This window comes from Babylonia areolata, chromosome 12, assembly GCF_041734735.1.
Source record: "Babylonia areolata isolate BAREFJ2019XMU chromosome 12, ASM4173473v1, whole genome shotgun sequence".
NCBI classification, from domain to species: domain Eukaryota; kingdom Metazoa; phylum Mollusca; class Gastropoda; order Neogastropoda; family Buccinidae; genus Babylonia; species Babylonia areolata.
In genome coordinates, this window is record NC_134887.1 from 28017792 (window position 1) to 28038819 (window position 21028).

The 21028-nt window shown below is 40.8% G+C and overlaps 2 protein-coding genes across 2 annotated transcripts in view; one reads left to right on the forward strand and one right to left on the reverse strand.

Moving 5' to 3' along the window:
• LOC143288498 (sodium/calcium exchanger regulatory protein 1-like) overlaps positions 1 to 1355 on the reverse strand; it is a 17590-nt gene extending 16235 nt beyond the window's left edge. The window contains exon 1 of the mRNA XM_076597069.1: positions 1194 to 1355. Coding sequence (XP_076453184.1) covers positions 1194 to 1263 — 70 coding nt within the window. The 5' untranslated portion in view covers positions 1264 to 1355. The remainder of the gene's footprint in view (positions 1 to 1193) is intronic.
• Positions 1356 to 1369: 14 nt separating this feature from the next.
• LOC143287876 (uncharacterized) lies at positions 1370 to 20682 on the forward strand. The gene is made up of 6 exons (XM_076596114.1): positions 1370 to 1460; positions 6732 to 6862; positions 11442 to 11501; positions 13299 to 13525; positions 19267 to 19291; positions 20462 to 20682. The coding sequence occupies exons 2-6, from the start codon at positions 6838 to 6840 to the stop codon at positions 20680 to 20682; spliced, it is 558 nt and encodes a 185-aa protein (XP_076452229.1). The 5' UTR covers positions 1370 to 1460; positions 6732 to 6837.
• Positions 20683 to 21028: the final 346 nt, after the last annotated feature.

Here is a 21028-nt window from a genome sequence, read left to right on the forward strand (position 1 = left end):
TCAATCGCCAAAGACGTGGAACAAGCTCCCTGATAACCTCCGTCATTCTGATTCCCTCGCATCTTTTAAATCTCGTCTCAAAACTCACCTTTTCCCTCAGCAGTAAGTTCAATTGTGGCAGGTCCACTTCCTTTGCGTTAGCTGTGCTTGACTATGTATGTAAACATATGTATGTGTACATAACTACATGCATGTATATGAATGTGTATCAAGTTGTGTGTACGTGCGTTTATGTAAGTTTGTGCCTGCCTATGCGTGCGTATGTGTTAGGGTAGCTGTTAGATACACATTACATTGTTAAAATGTATGTATGCAGTGTGTGTGTGTGTGTGTGTGTGTGTGTGTGTGTGTGTGTGTGTGTGTGTGTAGTCATATTTTGGTGTGTGTATGTAACATAGATGTAATGTTTTATGTTAACAAAGCGTTTTTGTAAAGCACCTAGAGCAGATTTCTGGATAGTGTGCTATATAAGTATCCATTATTATGATTATTATGATTATTATTATTATTATTATCATATAATATACTTCTTTATATACACCCCCCCCCCCCCGCCCCCAGCCCTCCCTTTTTCTTATTTTAAAAAATTCATTGTCAATGCATGTCTAGAGCACAGAGCATGTAACAAAAACTGCACACACACACACACACAACAACAACAACAACAAAAAACACATACACAACACGCATATACACACGCGTGCGCGCGCGCGCGCGCGCGGCACACACACACACTAGTGACACACACACACACACATATCTTATCTATCTGCATGTTTTCGCCATTTCAGTGTTACAACAGTGTCATTGAGACTGTCTAAAGTAGTACTGTACACACACACACACACACACACACACACACACACACACACACACGAGCGCCCCAGTAAAAATGCAAACATACTTTATAACCGCGTACAAGTAAGAATACACACAACACCACACACACACACACACACACACACACACACACAAGAGCATCAGTAAAAAACACAAACAAACAAACCATATATAATTTATAACGGCATACAAGAATACACACACACACACACACACACACACACACACAAGAGCGCCAGTAAAAAAAAAAAGCAAAAAAAAAAGAATATAAATATACTTTATAACGTCACACAAGCAAGAGCACACACACACACACACACACACACACACACACACACACACCATATACATACCCACAGCATCCAAGTAAGGAACAAAGTTATCGACGGAAACCAGTTTCCACTTTCCGTTGAGTGCGGCCATGTCGCTCAATACGTGTGTGTGTGTACGTGTCAGCTAACCGTCTGAGCTGCTTCGCTCCGCTCTCCGCCAGTGCAGGATGCAAAGTGAACAGAGGGTCTCAGATAGCGTGCAGACCACCCCACGCACACTCTTCGCCTTGGACGTTTCTCTTTCCTACCGGTGTCAAACAGTGGCAACACCTACATCAAAATGTATCGGTAGGTATTTCTGACAATGTAAAAAATTTAAATTTAAATTCAGTAAAAACAAAAACAAAAAAAAAACCCCAAACCCAAACTTGTCTTGGCGTAAAACCATCGCGTGTTTTCTTTCGCTTAATAATTATCATCCAAGAAATGTTCCACAATCAATCGGAGGCCTACTTGAAACAAAATCAAGGACATTTACTTGTTTTACCAGTTTGCGTCTTTTTTCCCCCCCTTCTGATCAGTCCGCGTGGCCAACACCACTAATCTAAGAACAGGTGGATAGCACTGACGAGCCCCTTTGCTAACTGAAGCCAGCGGCAAGTGTTCAATTAGGTATTTTGCTGCTTGTGTCAGTAGAGCGCGAAGCGGTAACTCAGTTGATACATGTAGCCCAGCAACCGAGCTGGATACGATGATTGCTTCAGGGCAGGCTTTCATTTGCTCGCGGCGTAAGTTAAGCTTACCATCCTGTATGTGCCTCCGCAGCACGTTTGCGCTATGTGTCACTGCAGTGTCCTCCTGTAATAACTTTGGTAAATAAACCATTGGCAGATATCAATCAAGACACAATACTTGGCATTTTGTGGGGGGTCAAGCATGACAAGATTTCATTGAAGATACACGGTTACAGTTCAGAAACTACCACCATTTTACAGACGACTTCTCAACGGACTGACAGCCGGATACGAGTGTCAGTATGGCGTCCAGTTGACTTCAACTTTCCTGGCCAATGAGCTGTCCATCTATTTTTAGAGCAGTGGGCCAACTGACACGCTGTCAACAACTCGGAAATCCCGGCGACTAATTGCCTGTGTTATGTGCCGGTGTAACAGGCCGAAGTCTACCATTGGCTAGTTTATACCCCGGGTATAAAGTAGCCTAGGCTACTTTTTAACCCCCCGGGGTTAAACCAGCCCAGGCCATGCCATACCCTTCCTGGCCGGAATATACCCCCTGTGTACACTTCGCTCACCTAACCAGTCTGTATCATATTGTTGCCAATCATAGTAGTAGTAGTAGTAGTAGTAGTAGTCGCAGTTGCAGTACTAGTAGTAATAACAATGATGATGATGATAATGATAACAATAATGTGGTGATGATAACAATGATAATAATAACAATGATAACAACAACAACAGCAACAACAACAACAATAATGATAATGATGATGATAATGATAATGATAATGGAATTCTATACAGCGCCTCCCAAGGAATCAATGTGTCATAGTGGAGATGCAGGATAGTGGGGCGAGAGCGGAAGTGGTAGGATTGGGGGCTGATATGCCTCTCAGTAGACCCCCAGACCCCATGCTACCAAACTTGTAGCAGAAGGTAAGAGACAGGCCTTTTTGGACACTATCAGCTAGAGAACTAATGCTCCCCTTCACGACGAGCGCAATAGCCGAATGGTTGAAGCGTTGGACTTTCAATCTGAGGATCCGGGGTTCCAATCTCGGTGTCGCCTGGTGGGTAAAAGGTGGAGATTTTTCCGATATCCCAGGTCAACATATGTGCAGACCTGCTAGTGCCTGAACTCCCTTCGTGTGTATACGCACGCAGAAGATCAAATGCGCACGTTAAAGATCCTGTAATCCATGTCAGCGTTCGGTGGGTTATGGAAAAAAGAACATACACAGCATGCACACCCCCGAAAACGGAGACAGAAGAAATGTCCAAACATGTGTTCTGTGTGGCTTATTCAGGATTAAAGAGGCTATGCCAGTCTTGAATAAAAGCTAATTTGTGTTTGCACATTTCTTCTGTCTTTGCTGCTGTGTGCACATGTCAAATGATTGGTATAAGGACAGGCCCGGCGCTTCCTTTTTAAAGGAAGTGTCTGGGTTTGTTCCAATGTACCTTTTATTTACCTGTGTGCTAGCTGAATCGGTAGCGTCAGCATCACTGACTTGAAGTTGTGTACCTCGTGTAATGGAGAGAGTTACCACCCTTTACTATTTGTTAACAATCTCCAAGTTCAACCATGGACAGTGTAGACGCTTAGAAATTATACTTGACACTGAGATAAACATGAGAGTGAACATTAGGGATCGAGGATCGATATTGAGAAAGCATTGGAAAAATTGAAATAATTATCGAGAAGATTACAACTAAAGCAGAGGGAGATAAGAGAGGAAGAGACAGAAAGAGGTGCATGTTCCATTGCTTTGCATGACAGCTAGATATATATATATATGTGTGTGTGTGTGTGTGTGTGTGTGTAAGAAAAAAGAAAGAAAGTAGATCTAGGGACAAAAAGGGAAAAATGATGGCGAAAAAAAAAAGGATATGTCACACACACACACACACACACACACACACACACACACACACACACACACACACGCATTCACTCCACACATTCGTTCAAACACATGACTTTACACGTGCGTGCTCGTTCACATGATAAATGTAATGCATGAACGACCAACCACCCTCGCTGGACTGCCACAAAGCTTGGAAAAAAAGAAGAAGAAAAGAAGAAGAAGAAGAAAGCTAAAGAAAAAAGGAAACGGACTGAAGAGTGCAATTCGATGAAAAGAGGACACTCGGCAACAACCAACCAACGGAGGAACCAGAGGAACGTTCGTTTATTTATTTATAGTCTGTTCATCTAAGATGATGATATTATACTGTGAACCAGAGGAAGAAGATGTAGATGTTTCAGTTGGCTGGAAGAAAAAAAACCCAAGACAGCAACAAACAAGCTTCAGATCTTAAGATGGAATCAAAAAAAAGAAGATAAGTTTCAGTTTCAGTAGCTCAAGGAGGCGTCACTGCGTTCGGACAAATCCATATACGCTACACCACATCTGCCAAGCAGATGCCTGACCAGCAGCGTAACCCAACGCGCTTAGTCAGGCCTTGAGGAAAAAAAAAAGAAAAAAAGGTGAATAAATAACAGATAAGCTTACACAAATAAATAAATAATTAAATAAATAAATAATAACTATAATGTAAAAAAAAAAAAAAGAAAAAAAAAGAATAAAAATAAAAATTAAATAAATAAATATAAAAATAAATAAATAAATAAATAAATAAGATAACAATGATGATAAATAAGCAGATAATAAAAGACAGTGAACCCGAAGGACAAGAGACAATGACCGAAAACACGAAGAGAAAACCCACAAATACAAAAGCACATGCACATACAATAGCAACCTGTCAGCATAGAATCATTAAAGATGTACATCATCAAATACAGGAAACACTATAGACACAACAAAGTATGGATGAACGGATAAGAATAACAAATAACATACAGACACACAATTTCAAAACTTTTATTGTCTCGTAGCTGCTTCTACATAGGCACATATACGCGTATAGTTTAAAAAAGACTACTACTACTACTACTATGCAACTGACCAAATTTCTCGAACTGGAGATAATAAAGTTATTCTTATCTTATCTTATCTTATCTTACCTTATCACTGCACATACAGTAGCTGAGCTGGGTAATCATGTAAATGTTATAGAGCCTAATCAGCAGTTTCTTGAAGTGGGCTAACTGTCTTATTTGAAAGGGCGAAAGTCACTGAATCACTTGTTATTGGCTTGTTTGTTAATTTGTTAGTATTGTTCTATATTCAACGCCAAAGGCGTCATTGAGATTTCAGTTTCACCCTTTGTGCCCCATGGATGTGATGTACGGGAAGCAACCATTGTTTTTCTTTGAACCGTGTTGTTTCGCATTATCGCCCCCCGACATTGTCGTCTGCGCGATAATTGATTGAAGAAAGAATGACAAAGCCAGTGTCAAAAAGATCACGAAATCTATTACGGACGATGTTGTCTGGGAGTGCATCCAAATGGATCTTCAAATTTGAAGGTGTCGTGTTTTGGGGATGCACAACAGTAAGTGGTGAAAGAACATTGAAAGGTCTTCGTAGAAGATGTTTGAAACATAATCTTTTTTTTTGAATATCACACAGAAAATTTGTAAACGTATTTGACATTTTAAAATTACGTCTTTAGTGTATATGACGTACATTTGTTTTTTTGGGGAGGAGGTCAGGCATATCATATGCAGACAGGAACAGCGTTCTCGGGTCGTTTGTGGAAAATCCTGTGAGTTAAACAATACTGATCATAACATGTCAAAACAAACAGTCCAAGTGGAGTAGTGCAGTTAATTTACAACGGAGGTTTGTCATTATCTTTGTAGTTTATAACCCAAAATTATTTCCACCAGTGTTGTTTAGAAGGAAAAAATGAATTGTGGCTCTTTTTTTCACGAAAACTGCAAATACATGGTAACAAACCCAACGTAGTGAAAACAACAACCAGGCCGTGTATAAGTTATGTACGTTGTAAAGAGGCGTATGCTTTTGAAAAACTTCATAATATATGATTAATTTTGTTGAAATTTAGGTAACACACGGTCGTATTTACACACAACACTGGCTCTGTTTCAAAATCCAGACTGTCATTGTTTAACAATGCGTCCAGACACATTTATTGAGAAAATGGTACTCATATCTTGTTTTCTTTTTTTTTTCTTTTTTTTTTTAAACACATTGCGTCTTTTTGCATATCTTGCATATCTATTCTTGCAGTATTTCAGCTCTTCTTGTGTGGAGATCACATGCACCAAAGCAAAGTTTTCACATCGCAATTGTACTTTCAAATTTCCTTGCGCACAACAGACAAGTCAATGTTCTGAATCGATATAGTTATCAGAGAGAGAGAGAGAGAGAGTGTTTGCGTGTGTGTTTGCACGTGTGGGTACATACGTGTGTGTCTGTTCTGTGTTTATGCTAAGTGCAGAATTAATCGAAGTGACATTATCAGCAACAGTAGCAGTTATATAGATTCGCCGTTGTGGAAAATCTTTGAGCACACAATGCCTATCTACTTCGTGCGCATACGTACATTTCACAGTGTGGGCCTGTGAGACGAACACTGTTGTCGCGGAAATCTGCCTCTGTGTAAAAAAAAAGAAAAGAAAAAAAGACTGAAAGAATCTGAACAGCTATAGTTTTAAAAAGTTGTGAGTTATGCTACCGTCATCTCTCTCTCTAGTCTGGCTGTTTTGTTTGCGCGTGTGTGTATGTGTGTGTGTTTGTGTGTGTGCACGTTTGTATATAAGTGTAAGTGTGTGTGTGGTTGCATTTATTCACAGGTGAGTTGAAGTAGGTGGTCATACTTCAGGCATTGCCATGGTTTACATGTTCTTATATAATGCCTGGTTCTTGCGAACTGAAACAGTCAGGCTCAGTGCAGCTGTTACATTTCTTTTCATGCTTCCTTCTTTTTGTGTTCTTCTCTTTTCCAGAAAAATTTCCCCAGTAATATGGTAACCCGGTGACCAGACATGGCTATCAAGCCTTTGAGACCCTGTCGCAGTGGACACGAAAGTAGTGTTGCATGTGCTGACTGTTATGTCAGTTATCTCCCCGAAAAAAGGTAAGTTTCTCCACTGAAAGCTGAAAAGTTTAGCTGACCATATCAGAACCCTCAGCTCGAGACGAAAACTGCACAACATCCACCATCCAGTTAAAGGGATTTCAGATTGTTATGGCTCGTCAAATACTTTATATAAATTTTACACACACACACACACACACACACACACACACACACACAGATATATATATATATATATATATATATATATCTAGAGAGGAGATTCTACAGCAAATGAATATGTGTACCCGAGAAAAACATATTTAGGTACATTGCTGCAAGTAGTCATGGAGACCTCTTTTTTTTTAGCATAAAGTTGTGACGTCACAAGTTCGGAGACTCCCTTTTGTTTTTCGAAACGAATTTGTTTGAAAATGCTGTGCGAGGACTTAAAAAAAACTGTGCAAGGACTGGTCTGGAATTGATTTTGGTTTCGTGCCTGCAGATGGGCATGCAATTTGCCTAACAGAATATCCGTTGTTTCCCACAGTTTCTAAATCCTGAAAGCTGGCTTTGTGCACAGTCAGTGTGACATAACGCCTGTCTTTCCAGAGAGTGGAGACAATTATAGCGGTTCCTTGGGTTCCTTGTGTTGTGCCGGTCTGTTTAAATCAGTGTTATAGCTTTTATGTGAAGATATATGTCTGGTATAATACATGGTTCTGTAATTCACCTATTTTTTGTCAGTTTTTTTTAAATTTCTTTTTTTAGCATGATGCTATTCCACTTTGTGTTCCTTTGGATACTAAAGTGCTTAAAATTTTCACTGATGTTAAAATTAGAATGTGTTTATTTGTCTACACACTATTTTTCATAACATTCACGTTTACGATTGCGTGCGATACCCACAATGACAGTCAGATGTAATGTGTATCGTCATTGCCAAAGAGTGACGTGTAATGTACATTTGGATAAATGTAAATTGTTTTTATTTCTTTTATGTCATATATATATACTCTCTCTCTGTGTGTGTGTGTGTGTGTGTGTGTGTGTGTGTGTGTCTGCGTGTGTGTTGTTGTTGTTTTGTTTGTTTATCACATAGCTACAGACATACCTCTGCTTCTTGTGTAAGGGACGAGAATAAAGTCATGTAATCTGTATATCTCTTTGGGGTCTAGCTGCAGATTTGCCAACTTCACCGCCTTTGCAATGGTCTGGGATTGATTGTCTGATACAAGTTTGGATGGCAAAGCCTTAAAAGACGGAGCATTGACTCCGCATAAACTTATGTTAACTTCTACTCTGGGATGAACCAAACCCTTGAGATCTAGTGGTTTCTTGCTTTGCGGGTCAGAATACGTTTTCCTGAGGTGCTGTTCAAGTGTTTCTTTGTCCACTGTGAGTGTCCCTGATTTGGGATGCTTGAACAGTTTCCTGGCGAACTGAAAGGGGTCTCGGAGGAAGCAGTCTTGTGTCTTCTTCTTTTTGCACCTTTTCCTGCTTGCTGATTCTGCTTTACTGAGAGCACTGTGTTTTGCTTTCAGGTCTTTCCAAAGTTTCTGTAGGACCTGCTTCTCAAATTCTGAAGCTGTCTTAATCGTTTTCTTGAGCTTTCTTTTTGTATTTCGGATGTTGTCCATTTCCCGTTGTCGCCTGGATTTTTGAGGAGGTATTCTTGTCTTCGGTTCTTTTACTCTTACTGTTTCCCGACAGGTTGCGTACACGATATCTCCTTAGGTGGCTAACTTGTGTTCCAAGGTGCTCTGTCCTATCAGCGCATCAAGTTTTTGAACTATTTTCTGGTCCAACTCTTCCCATTCCGTTTTTGCACTTGCAGGTGGCAAGTTTAGTTTCTGGCGTCTGGCTTCAAAATCTTGTACAATTGATTCTTATCTGCTGGTGCAGTGCGCTGCTGAGCATTCGTCTGATTCTTCATACAACCCATTTTGGTCCTGTGGATCTTCATGCCACGCTCAGTGGAGAATTTCCGCCCACGGACACACGGGAATTCCATCAGTTCTGAAATCGTAGTCCGTCCGTTTACCGTTTCCAGTCTTGATTCTGTTGTCGCCGATGGATTCATCATTCTCTCCCCCTTTCAGCGAATCCTGGGAGCATCTCTTCTTTGAACAACTAGTAGCAATTGATTAAGGGTAAGGTGGGCTGCCAACCCACGGAACCTGAGTCTAGTCTTTTCCAGTGACACTCGGTCTTTCCCGAACGTCATCCAGACTGTTCCTGAAAGTCAGTGGCTTATCCATGTCTCAGTGATAAGGAACTTTAGGGAGAGCTGGACAATACAAGCTCTTCAGAGAAGAAGGCCCCCTCAGTCAAGTGTTTCGGCCCTTAACTCCTTACACTCTTAGGGGGCCGGGCTGCAGAGAGGTCAGGACTCCTGGATGCCCTTGTCATGCCGCCTTTTCTTCTTCTTCTTCTTTTTCATTTTCTGGCAGACGTTTTAACCACTGAGCCATCGTACGCCTAGTTTGAGAAGTGAAATTTAATCCTTATGAAGTATACTTTAATTCCTCCTCGACCAGATCCACCTGGAACCCTTTTCTGCTGCTTCTGCTACATTAAAATCTCCACCAGTTATTGTATTACTGACATTGAAATCTTTCATCTTTTCACTTAAGGTATTATAAAATTCTTGGTTATCTCTGTTTGGACCATATATATACAAACAGAAGTCATTTTGTTAATTTCAATATACACCATAATACTGTTTCCCCCGTCACCGTCACCCATTTTAACTTTTTGTTTTATTTCATTTTTTTACCTTTAACTCAAAATTGTTGTTAAAAAGTATGGCAACCCCTCTTGCATTAGATGGGGGCCTGAGAAGTAAGCTTGATAAACCCATTTTGAAATAATGTAACTTTCCATATTTTTCTCAAAATGAGTATCTTGCAAGAAATAAATCGAGTATTTTTTTGTTCCTCAAGTTATGAAATACATCTGTGTTCAAACATTGACAGTTGACCGAGACAGTTGTATTTGAGCTATCCATCTTGTAGAATATAAACAGTACATTGTTGAAATGACAGCAACCCGTCCAATTCTGTAACCGAGCCGACAAAAAAACAAAAAAAACAACAACAAAACCCCAACCATTATTAGAAGCCTTCTTTTCGAAGTGAATATATAAAATCGAATAACAAATTCGAGACAAATTGTAAAGATTAACCAGCAAACCTCCTAAAAACCATACAAAGACATATGATACAAAACTCAACCTACAATTGCATTTACACATACCAAATTTGACAAAATAGTCGACAATCACAAGTAAGTGCAGCATCAAATATGAATCGAGACAACCGTTCGCAAGCGAAAAGTGCCCTTCCTTTTCAAGTTTTACTTTGCACAGAGCAGAAATCGTAATAGCTGATCGTAACAAAAAGAAAAGAAAAAAAGGAACTTCTGCTTTGTATGGAACTTACATTGATGCATACGTCTTCGTGGAGCAGCAAAAGTCTGTGAAACAATGGGATATCTTTTAAAAAAAAATTAGAACGGGTCTCACTGAACTAAAACAGAAGAGATTAAAATATGACTCAAGGCATGGAAAGGATATTGTTTAACCAACAGTGTCAAAGTCTGTCTACATTTGCCCAAGTGGTTTAAAACAACAACTGTAGTGTAGACCTTTTGGTTAGTAGTAGGAGTAGCAGCAGCTGTAGTAGTAGTAGGAATAATAGCATAGTGATGATACTGATGATGATAATAATGATAACAACAACAACAACAACAGTAATAATAAATGGCGTTTATACATCACATTTCTCTAAGTGAATTCAGACTCAATGCTCTGTCAATCACCAGTTCACACGCAGCTACACCTGAAAATGACTAACCACACTCAATGGTACAAAACACATAACAAGACGATATATCATCAAACAGTAACGTAAATGGCATGCGCCAGTTCATCAGTCTGATCAGATTCCGGCGTGTATGTATATGTTTACGTGTATATCATTCTGATATAATCATGTGCGCGCAAATGTGTGTATGTGTGGGTTTTTTGTTTTGCTTTGTTTTTTGTGTGTATAATTCATTTAATGTACTCTATTATTATTTCTTTTTAATAATAATTTTGATATATCGTGATGTTATTATTCTTTCAGTTTTTTGTATAAATATTTCGATGTGTGTATGTTTTTTAATGTTAAACGGGATTTAAAAAAAAAAAACAACTTTATAAAATAAAAACAAAACAAAACAGGAAATGCCCATCAACAGAACTGCCCCGTCTCCAGCCAACACAAATTTTGTTTCGAGAAATGCTCATTACTGATGGTGAGCATCAATAAGATTTGATTAATTCACTCACCCAATCTACCCCACCTCTTTCACCGTAGGCGTTTTCGGTTTTGTGTTGTGCAGCAGGAAATACGCTTGAAGGCTTTGCCTCTTGTTTATACCTACTTTTATATATAATTTTTTGTGTGATGTATGCTTATTTTTGTAATCAGCTTCTCTCCTATGATCCTCTGGCACAAAATTGACGGTACGGTGAATGTGAGGTTTATCCAATGCCTTCGTGCATGAAAATTGTTCAACACGGGCAACAATACCATGTATATAATATGATTAATGCTGGTTTCCTATTTGAAGAATGCAATGTCTGTTTCAGGATATGGTTGCAACCCATTTCTCTACGACAGCATCACTGTCAAAGAAACCACTGTCGCCGGTATGTTCAGGCACTAACAGACTGAACCCTGGACAGTAAGTAGAGAATCACCGCACAGCCTGTTTGATCTGTGATGCTACCCTCCCAGCCACAGCAACAAATGTATTAGAGGTAAACTGTGTAATGTCCTGCATGCACTGAGTCACAGTAATCACAGCTTCTTCTTCTGCGTTCCCCGTGATCATGGTCTCAGACTTGCAGTCCTATGCTGGAAATGAAGGTGGTGGTCTTGATGAGGTCTTCTTTGGTGCCCAAGAGCTTTTCTGCCAGTGTAGCTCCATAGGGCCACTGCTGCGTCCGTGCATCTTGATACAGGGGGCAGGACTGCAGGATGTGCTCCGGGGTTTGTGGGCCTGTCTTACACGGGCAGTCAGGAGTGTGTGACAGCTTTATTCGGTACATGTGGTCTCGCAGGCGGCAGTGCTCCGTGCGTAGTCGGAATATGATTGTCTGCTGGAATCGCTGCAGGTGAGGCATCTGGTCATCAGGTGGATGGTTATGTTGTTGCTGGAATGTGTTTTTGAATTTTCGTTTGACCAGAGTTTTTGCCTCCCTGTATGAGACTGGCTGGTTTGTCTGCTCCAGCCTGCTGCCAGACATGGCCAGTCTGTCCGCCTCCTCGTTTCCTGCCAGACCACAGTGGGCAGGGATCCAATGGACAGCGACGTGTGTGTGTAGCGAGATATCGCCAAGCAGGCGCTGTGTGTCCCTTTCCAACTGCTCACTGGCTGACTGCAATTTTTGGATGGCTGATCTGCAGTCTGTCAGAAAGACGACGTGTTCAGGCGGGTGTTGGTCTGCTTTGATCAGTCTGGCAGCTTCTCTCAGAGCAGTAAGTTAGGCCCGGTAGTTTGACGAGCGTCCACCCGCAGGCAGAGAGTGTGTGGAGGTGTGGCCATCTGGGTGACTGATGAAGATTCCACTTCCTCCATTCTTAATGGCTGCATCAGCAGATCCATCAGTGTAGATGCGAGTCCACACTGAGGCGTTGTACTTTGCGTGCAGCATCTCCAGCGTGAGGGTCTTCAGCATGTAGTCTGGCTGGTCTCCCTTGCTGGTCACTCCTGGCACGTCTGTAGCGTAGAACACGCCGTCCTGCTGAAGATTCCATTCTTCGGCATCCTGGAGAGGCTCTCGTTCTTCAGGGGTGCTGGGGAGGATGTCGCTGTGGGTTCTCAGCAGTTCTTTTGCCAGGTGGTTGAAGCTGCTTCTCTTCAGTCTATTTTTGGTTAGTTCTTGCAGCTGTTGGTGGGCTGGGTGTGAGGGAAGTCTTTGGAGTAGTAATCACAGCAAAATACCACCAAAGTCATTTGGATTTAGCAGTGTGGGGTCACCTCTAGTGCGTGGCTGAACTTCCGCAAAATTGTAGCCTGTCGACAGTAGCCGTAGTGACACGAGTTTAGGATTTGGCTGTGTACGGAAGAGCCGAATGGAGAAAGGTGTGTGTGTGTGTGTGTGTGTGTGTGTGTGTGTGTGTGTGTGTGTGTGTGTACGAGTGTGACAATAAGAAAAGAATGCAGACGACCATAATTATTATAATCATTGTTGTCCTTATCATCGTCGTCCTCATCTCGTCATCTTCATTGTTGCCGATGTCAACAAAACCTCCACAGTAGTCACTAATATAATTATCGTCTCCGTCATTGCTTCCTCATCGTGGATATCTATATTGCTCTCATTGTCATCATCATCGTCACCACAAATAGATCATTGATGTTGTTCTCATCATCTTTATCGTCGTCATCATCACCATCATAATCGTCGTCGTTCTCCTCATATGATGTCTGAGCTATCCAGGGACTCAACTGCTGCTACTGAACATATCGGGGGAAGAGCAGTGGCGAATCTCGTACCGGCCAACCGCGTATTCCCGTAGCGACCAGCTGCGTGACTACTACAGGGGTGTATTCCGTTTGGTTCCCGCCTACAACAATGACTCAAACAAATGTCGGGTGCAGGCTGGTAGCACCCACTGCAAGCTTGTGCTGGCCAAACCCCTGGATGCAGAAGTCATCTTTCAGCTGGTAAGACAGGAAACTTGTCTGCATTAGAAAAAATCTCAAAATATCAAACCTCTCCTGAACTTCTTTCTCATAAACACTTTGTTAACTGTAGCTCTGTGTGATGTTTTGCGTGACTCAGTTGTTTTAATGATATTCCTGGCGTCTACACACTCCATAATCTGGCCAGAGGGGGAAAAGAGTGGACATAGCACAGACAGCACTGGTCAGTCAGTATTGACTGAAGATATGCTGCACATGCCTGTCGTATGATTAAGAGTTGTTTGCGGAAATGGTGGTAACTTCACACATACTGATTATGTCATGGATACTAGCAAGCACATTTCATATCTCCCTCACATTGAAAGACTTTCATACAGTACCAAGGGGGCATAATGGCTGTCGGGATAACAGTTTCTGACTGAATGCAGTCTTCCCTGATAAGAGTATATTGCTATTTTCTCATCATACAGAAACATCAAAGGATTTCAAAAAACTTTGTCTCACTTGCACAAGGGGATCAGTTTATGGCATGAGAAATAAGTGCAGATTCAGAAAACTAATAACAGACGTAGCAACGGTTAGTTCGAGAAAGAGAATCTCAACAATTGAAAGATAAGCATAAGATTGCTTATCATATTCATAACCTCGGAAAATACTTTGTTGACACCAAATCTGGCTTAAAATGGGAACATAAATTAGTTCTTTCCACGCAGTCTGATCAGAATGAACATGCAATTCTGTGAAGGGCTAAAAAAAAAAAAGAATCCAAAAATGTTTTCAGAGTCACTTTACTGTTACATTTTTATTTCTTTATCGGAGCTTCTTCTGATTAGTATGGACGTTAACTTGGTGAATCCATCTGTGATATTGTGCAAAGAGATGGGATGTCAATCTGAATGTACAGTGTGAATTCTTATTGATAAAACTCACTCATCTAAAAACATTAATTTTAAAATATTGTCTCTAATTTTAAAATATTGTCTCAAGGCATAGAAAGGCTATAGTGTTTAGCCCTCAGTGTCTTACACCACATTCTACACTCGCCCAAGTGGCCTTAAGTTGGAAAATGCTCAAGCATAGCCACTTTCATTCATCGCATTCATAGTTTGCGTGAACACATTACTGAATTAAAAGAGGCCGTTATTTGTTTTTCAGAGACTGGTTTCTGCAAAGGCTTTGTCAGTTACTGCATAATGTCTGCGAGCAACGATCGAAATCAGCAGACTGACATAACAACAACAACAACAACAACAACAACACACACTCACTCACACACACACACACACACACACACACACACACACACACACACACACACACATTGCAAACACGTTTGGGTTTTCACTCTTACTGCGCCTGGGTCTGTCAACAAAATTTTCCGGTTCTTCCAGTGTCAAGAAGATAGTGCGATCGCAAAAACAGCCATTTGACTAGAACAGACATATTTTTTTTTTATAATTGTGCCAAAGCTATAGTGCTAAGCGAGGTTTGAGAAGACTTGGATATTACATTTTGTGATATTACATTGGACATTACATTGATGAGTGACGTAGGAAACACGACAGGATTGCAATGCTCGGAATTGTAGAATCTTGCGTTCAACAAATTCTTGTTAAGGAAGTTTTCTTACTTCATTGTGTGTATCACACCAGAAAATGTATTTGTTGAAGTTGGAAAGTGGTGATGAAGACAAGGAACGTTTTAACTGACAGGTTTTACATTGTGAAAATAAAACATTGAAATGCCTGTTGATGTAGGTTCTTTGCGAAATCGGAATTATGTGACCAGCAAAATGCCAACCCAACAAACAAGGACTCACCCTTGAAGAAGTGATAGGAGAAATTCCTCTTCGCCCATTAGCAATCACGGATCAAGTACGCCATGGAGCGAGACAAGGACACAGTGATAATATGGTTGACATCGCCCTTACATGTTACACAATCCAAAACGGAAATGAGTGTGGAGCCGCTTCAAATTCAAGACACTAATAATCTGTTTGTAGTTTTAGGACTTCAAAAGCCATAAAAAGTGCAGTATCGAGCTCAATAATCTATTTACGTTTAAAAAACAGAGAAACAAATATGAGTGGAAAATTAAGTGGAAGTCAGAAATCTGCAGTGAGGCTCAAACAAATTATTCACCCCCAATGGTGGACTGCCAGCACAGAGACAGCCTGGATACAAAAAGGCGTACTGCTGTCAGACTGTGGCAAAATCGTTGTCCTGGCCAAAACTTCAACATAAAAAGAAGCACTTCATGTTCACAAAGAAGAAATATATGGATAAATCAAACCAGAAATCTAATGCAGAATGGACTCGATAGCGACATCATAAATTGACGCGATCTGAATAAGTTCTAGCAAACTATAAGAAGGTTCTGCCCCCTCTGTCCCAAACAAAGTTTGCTATCAAGAGCTTTGTGAATGAGAGAAACAAACTATTAAGTATCTGTCAAACCAGTTTTCATTATGGAAATATACAAGAGGACTGGACACACAGCTTCTTTAAACCCATAGCAAACCAAGAAAGGATCATTGTCAGGAAAGTGGCCGTCGCGTTCGGCCAATGGGTAGAACTGATACAGAAGTAAAACACCTAATAGAAGCAAACCAGGAAAGAACAGGATTTCATCATATATACAGATGGTTCGCCCACGCTTTCTCGCAATCTCACGCTTTCATTCACTTTGAGAGAAATCGTCTTGTTTCGGCTTGGTATTGCCTGTCCCTGATTCCGGAGGCAGGTTGTGACAGTGTATATGTGCGCGCGCGCGCGCGCGCGCGCGTGTGTGTGTGTGTGTGTGTGTGTGCTTCATGCAGGCAAGTAACGACAGCAAGTACCTCAGCGAAATTTGACATTGTAAGTGTACAATTGCCATATGTATTTTACCTCTACTCACCGCACCCCTGTCCTGTTTCTCATCTCATACGAACACACACACACACACACACACACACACACACACACACACACACACACATGCATGCATACATGCATACATATCCATCAACACACTTGTATACATACATACATACATACATACACACATACGCAAACTAAAACACAAACATGGACATGTGTGTGTACACACCCATAGCCACAGCTACTTCTCCGCCCATCCACCCCTTTCACACGCACACACACACACACACACACACACACACACATGCGAACACAAAGCAAAAACAAAACAAACAAAAAAACGAAACAAACAAAAAACCCCGATTTACTGTATCTAACCAGTTATTCACAGATACCCTGATAATGGAAATAAGAAAAAAAAGCAATGGAATATAGCTCTAGAAATAACAAAGTGGATGCACAAGCAGAAAAAAACCAAACACTATGGGGTACCACAAGGTTCCGTCCTGGGACCTGAACTCTTTACAATGTACACACAACGTGTATCTCACTATCATCTGTTTGCTTATCTGTGTGTCACCTTTTGAAGAAATCTAGTCTTGATCCCGAAAACCTGAAAAACTATAGACCAGTATCAAACCTCCAATTTCTGTCTAAATTTTTAGAACGTATTGTGCTTGGCCAGCTTATGAAACACCTTGAGATCCACAGTCTCCTGGAGCCATTTTAGTCAGCGTACAGAAAGGGACACAGCACGGAAACGGCCTTATTACGTGTTGTCAGTGACCTATTGCTAGCATCTGATGCAGGCAAGGTATCCATTCTGTCACTGCTGGACCTTTCTGCAGCATTTGACACGATAGATCATGACATTATGGTCAGAAGGTTGAGTGCTGTGTTCGGACTCAATGGTACTGTTCTGAAATGGTTTCATTCCTACTTATCAGGTCGCACACACTCTGTCCTTGTAAATGGAAACCAGTCTGTTCCGTCTGTGCTCAGATATGGGGTACCACAAGGTTCCGTCCTGGGACCTGTACTCTTTACAGTGTACGCACAACGTCTAAGTTTGATCATCCAACAATCTGTATCTCACTATCACCTGTTTGCTGACGATTTTCAACTGCTTGATTCTACTATTCCCTCTGAAATTCCATGTGTAGCTGTTAAATTTAAAACTGATATAGAAAATATAGCAAAGTGGATGAAACAACACAAACTAAAAATGAATGATGACAAAACAGAACTCATGTTGACTGGTAATAAAAATAAGCTCAAGCAGATAAATACAACGTCTATCATAGTACTATAGTATCATTTGTTCTGGCATAGAAATTTCTTTTTCTGGTTTTGTCCGCAATCTTGGTTTATACCTCGATTCATCCCTCACGATGGAAACCCATGTGAACCACCTGTGTAAAGTTCTTTACTTTCAGCTTCGTAAGATTCGTAAAATCCGCCCCTTCCTGTCTGTTGATGCCGCCAACAAACTTGGTGTTGCCTTTATTTTATTCCGCCTAGATTATTGTAATTCTCTCTTAGCTGGCCTTCCCAATGATAAACTCTACAAGCTCCAAAAATGCAGAATAGTGCAGCTCGACTCATCCTTAAAAAGTCGATGAGAGAGAGCGCTACTGCTCTTCTACGGACACTTCATTGGTTGCTTGTTCAAGCCAGAATTGAATATAAAGTTGCCTGTCTATGCTTTCAGTGCCTGAATTGTGATACCACACCCTCATATCTTTCTGAGCTTGTTAACCCTTACTTGCCAAACAGAACGTTGAGATCTCTTGATTCCTCCCAGCTAACTGTTCCCTGATACTTCCTTAACTCCCGTGGAAAGAGGTCATTTTCCGTCTTCGGCCCAACAACTTGGAATTCTCTACCTATTGCTCTCAGACAAACAACTCATCTATCTACCTTTAAAGCAAGTCTTAAAACTTATCTCTTTAGAAATACTTGTCATAACTAACTCAAATAGTGCTGTTTCCCAGGCCCATGGCAATGTGAGTGTGTGTGTGATGGGAGAGTAGAGAGAATAGGGGTGGGTAGATGGATGGTGGTGGTGTGGTTCGAAAGGGAGAATGACCCGATTTACCCCTTTTACCTTTTCTATCCAAAATTTTATTTTACAATTTTTACAAAATCTGTGGCATGCAGATTACAATTATGTTCCTTTTTACATGTATGTATTTTAAGTGAAAATGGCTGTCATCTCAGTCGTTTAATTATGTGTGTGTCTGTGCGTGTGCGTTAGTGTGTGTGAGTGTTGGAGGGTAAAAGTTGTAGTATTGATATTATGTTACTTTGTGAGTTTTATGCATTGTGTTTTTATATTAATGATTCTGTTTTATATTTCTGCTACTTTTTATATGCTTTCTTGTTTCACTTTAGGTACTGGATTGTAAAGTGCTTAAAGCTTGCTTATGCTTGTATTATAGTGCTACCTAAAAATATGATATTATTATTATGTTGGATTCAGTGGGTTTTCATTTATGGAAGTAAAAAAACAACCCTCTCAATTGAACTAAATAAATAATTCACTTGCAGTAGCGTTAATTAATTGTAAGGGTCTCAACAGTACACAAAAAGAAGAGATGCTTTTCATTATTTGAAAAGCAAGGCCTTTTCTGTCAACTTTTTACAGGATACCCACTTTGAGGAAAAAATGGAACATTATATTATATCAGAATCGGGATATCAGGGTTATTTCTCAAGTTGTGTTTCTAATTCTAGAGGCGTAGCTGTTCTTTTCAATAATAATTTTGAGTTCAAAGTTAAACGGGTCTTAAAAGAAAATAACGGGAATTGTATTATAGTGCTTATTGAATTGCGCCCCAAAGACTTCTGTCCACTGATTCTGTTCCCACTTCGGTTAAATTGGATAACTGCCTCATTCAGACGTCTACGACCGTGCGCAACCTGGGTATCATATTTGATCAGACACTGTCGTTTCACCGTCATGTTTCCTCTGTATGCCGTGCGTGCTACTTGGAGCTCCGTCGCACTGGTTACGTTCGTCATCTTCCTTCTGAAGAGGCCACCAAAACTCTCGTTTCTGCTTTTGTTCTCTTAAGACTGGATTATTGTAATTTTCTCCTTGCTGGCTGTCCTCAGAATCTTCTCGTTCGACTTCAAAAGGTGCAGAACAATGCTGCTCGTCTAGTCGTGAGACGCTCTAAATCTGCCCATATCACTCCCTTGCTGTGCTCTCTTCATTGGCTCCCTGTCGAGAAGCGAATTGAATATAAACTGTCTCTGCTGTGCTTTAAATCCCTGAACGGTCTCGCTCCTTCCTATCTAACCGATCTACATCTGTACACTCTATCGCGACAGTTGTGCTCCTCATCTGACACTCATCTTCTACTATTGGAGTTTAACGACCTATTGGCGTCTACACCCTTAAGGTCAAGTTTGTTCGGTTGGAGTTGATTAAGTCTTCTCCGTATTCCGGGCTTTAATACCAAGACCGCGGGCCAACGCTCATTCTCTTTCCAGGCCCCGTCCTCGTGGAATAAGCTCCCTCTTTCCCTCCGCAGCTCGGTTTCTCTGTTCTCTGTTTTCTGTTCGGTTTCGTCAAGTCTCCACTTTCAGCTCTTTCAAGTCTGGCCTTAAAACCCACCTCTTCCCAAAATAGCCTCCATTCACTGCCTCTTCCTTGTCTTCAGTTTGTCCAGTTTTAGAGTTATGCATGCATGCGAATGACTGGTGCGAAAGCGCTTTGATTTGTCTCAGCACAAGATTCAGCGCTATAGAAATACCATTATTATTATTATTAGCAGTAGTAGTAGTAGTAGTAGTAGTAGTAGTAGTAGTATCATTATTATTATCCTTCAGATCTTCTCCTTAGACTACTCTTTTCACATCCTGATTGGCATCTCTGTTTCATTCCTCTCCAGTTTGTGTGTCCCTTCGTCGTGTGCGTCTGTTGTGTGCGTGTCTATCTTCTTCTTTTTCCTCTTCTGATTATCATCATCATTATCACCAGCAGGAGCATTGTTATTATTATTATTATTATTATTATTATTATCATCATCATCAGTATTATTATTATCACCCTCATCATCAAAATTATGATATTCTGTCGATCCCGCAGCTGAACCGTTCTCCACAGGAGAAACCCAGGAGCTGACCTCGGAAGTGACAGAGTCGTCTGCAGACCCCTCAACGTTTGAAAATGAGTCTGAAGTGTATTCTGAAAAGGAATACCCCGCAACGTCTGAAAATGAGTCTGAAGTGGATTATGACAACGAATACCCCGCAACGTCTGAAAATGAGTCTGAAGTGGCTTATGACAACGAATATGACAACGAATAGCCATTTGAACATTTTCCTTGATCGAAGAGACAGGTGGTGATCAGACCTTCAGTTTGCACTGTCATGAGTGGGAAAGCTAGAAAGGGAGAAATGGAATCAGTAACGACGTTTTCATCAGAGGAAGCAGACAAACTGAATGCCTTTTATGCACGGTTTGACTGTCACGATTTCAGTGAAATCAGGAAAGAGCTGACTGATTTCCTAACCAAGATCCCCTCAGATCAACAAGGGGAGGGAATAGCTGTCTCTGAGGTTGACGTTTTTATTTTATTTACATATCTTTTTTTTTTTTTTTACCCTAGCTGCATGCAGGTCACGGAGCACCCGCTTTTTATTTTTGTGATTT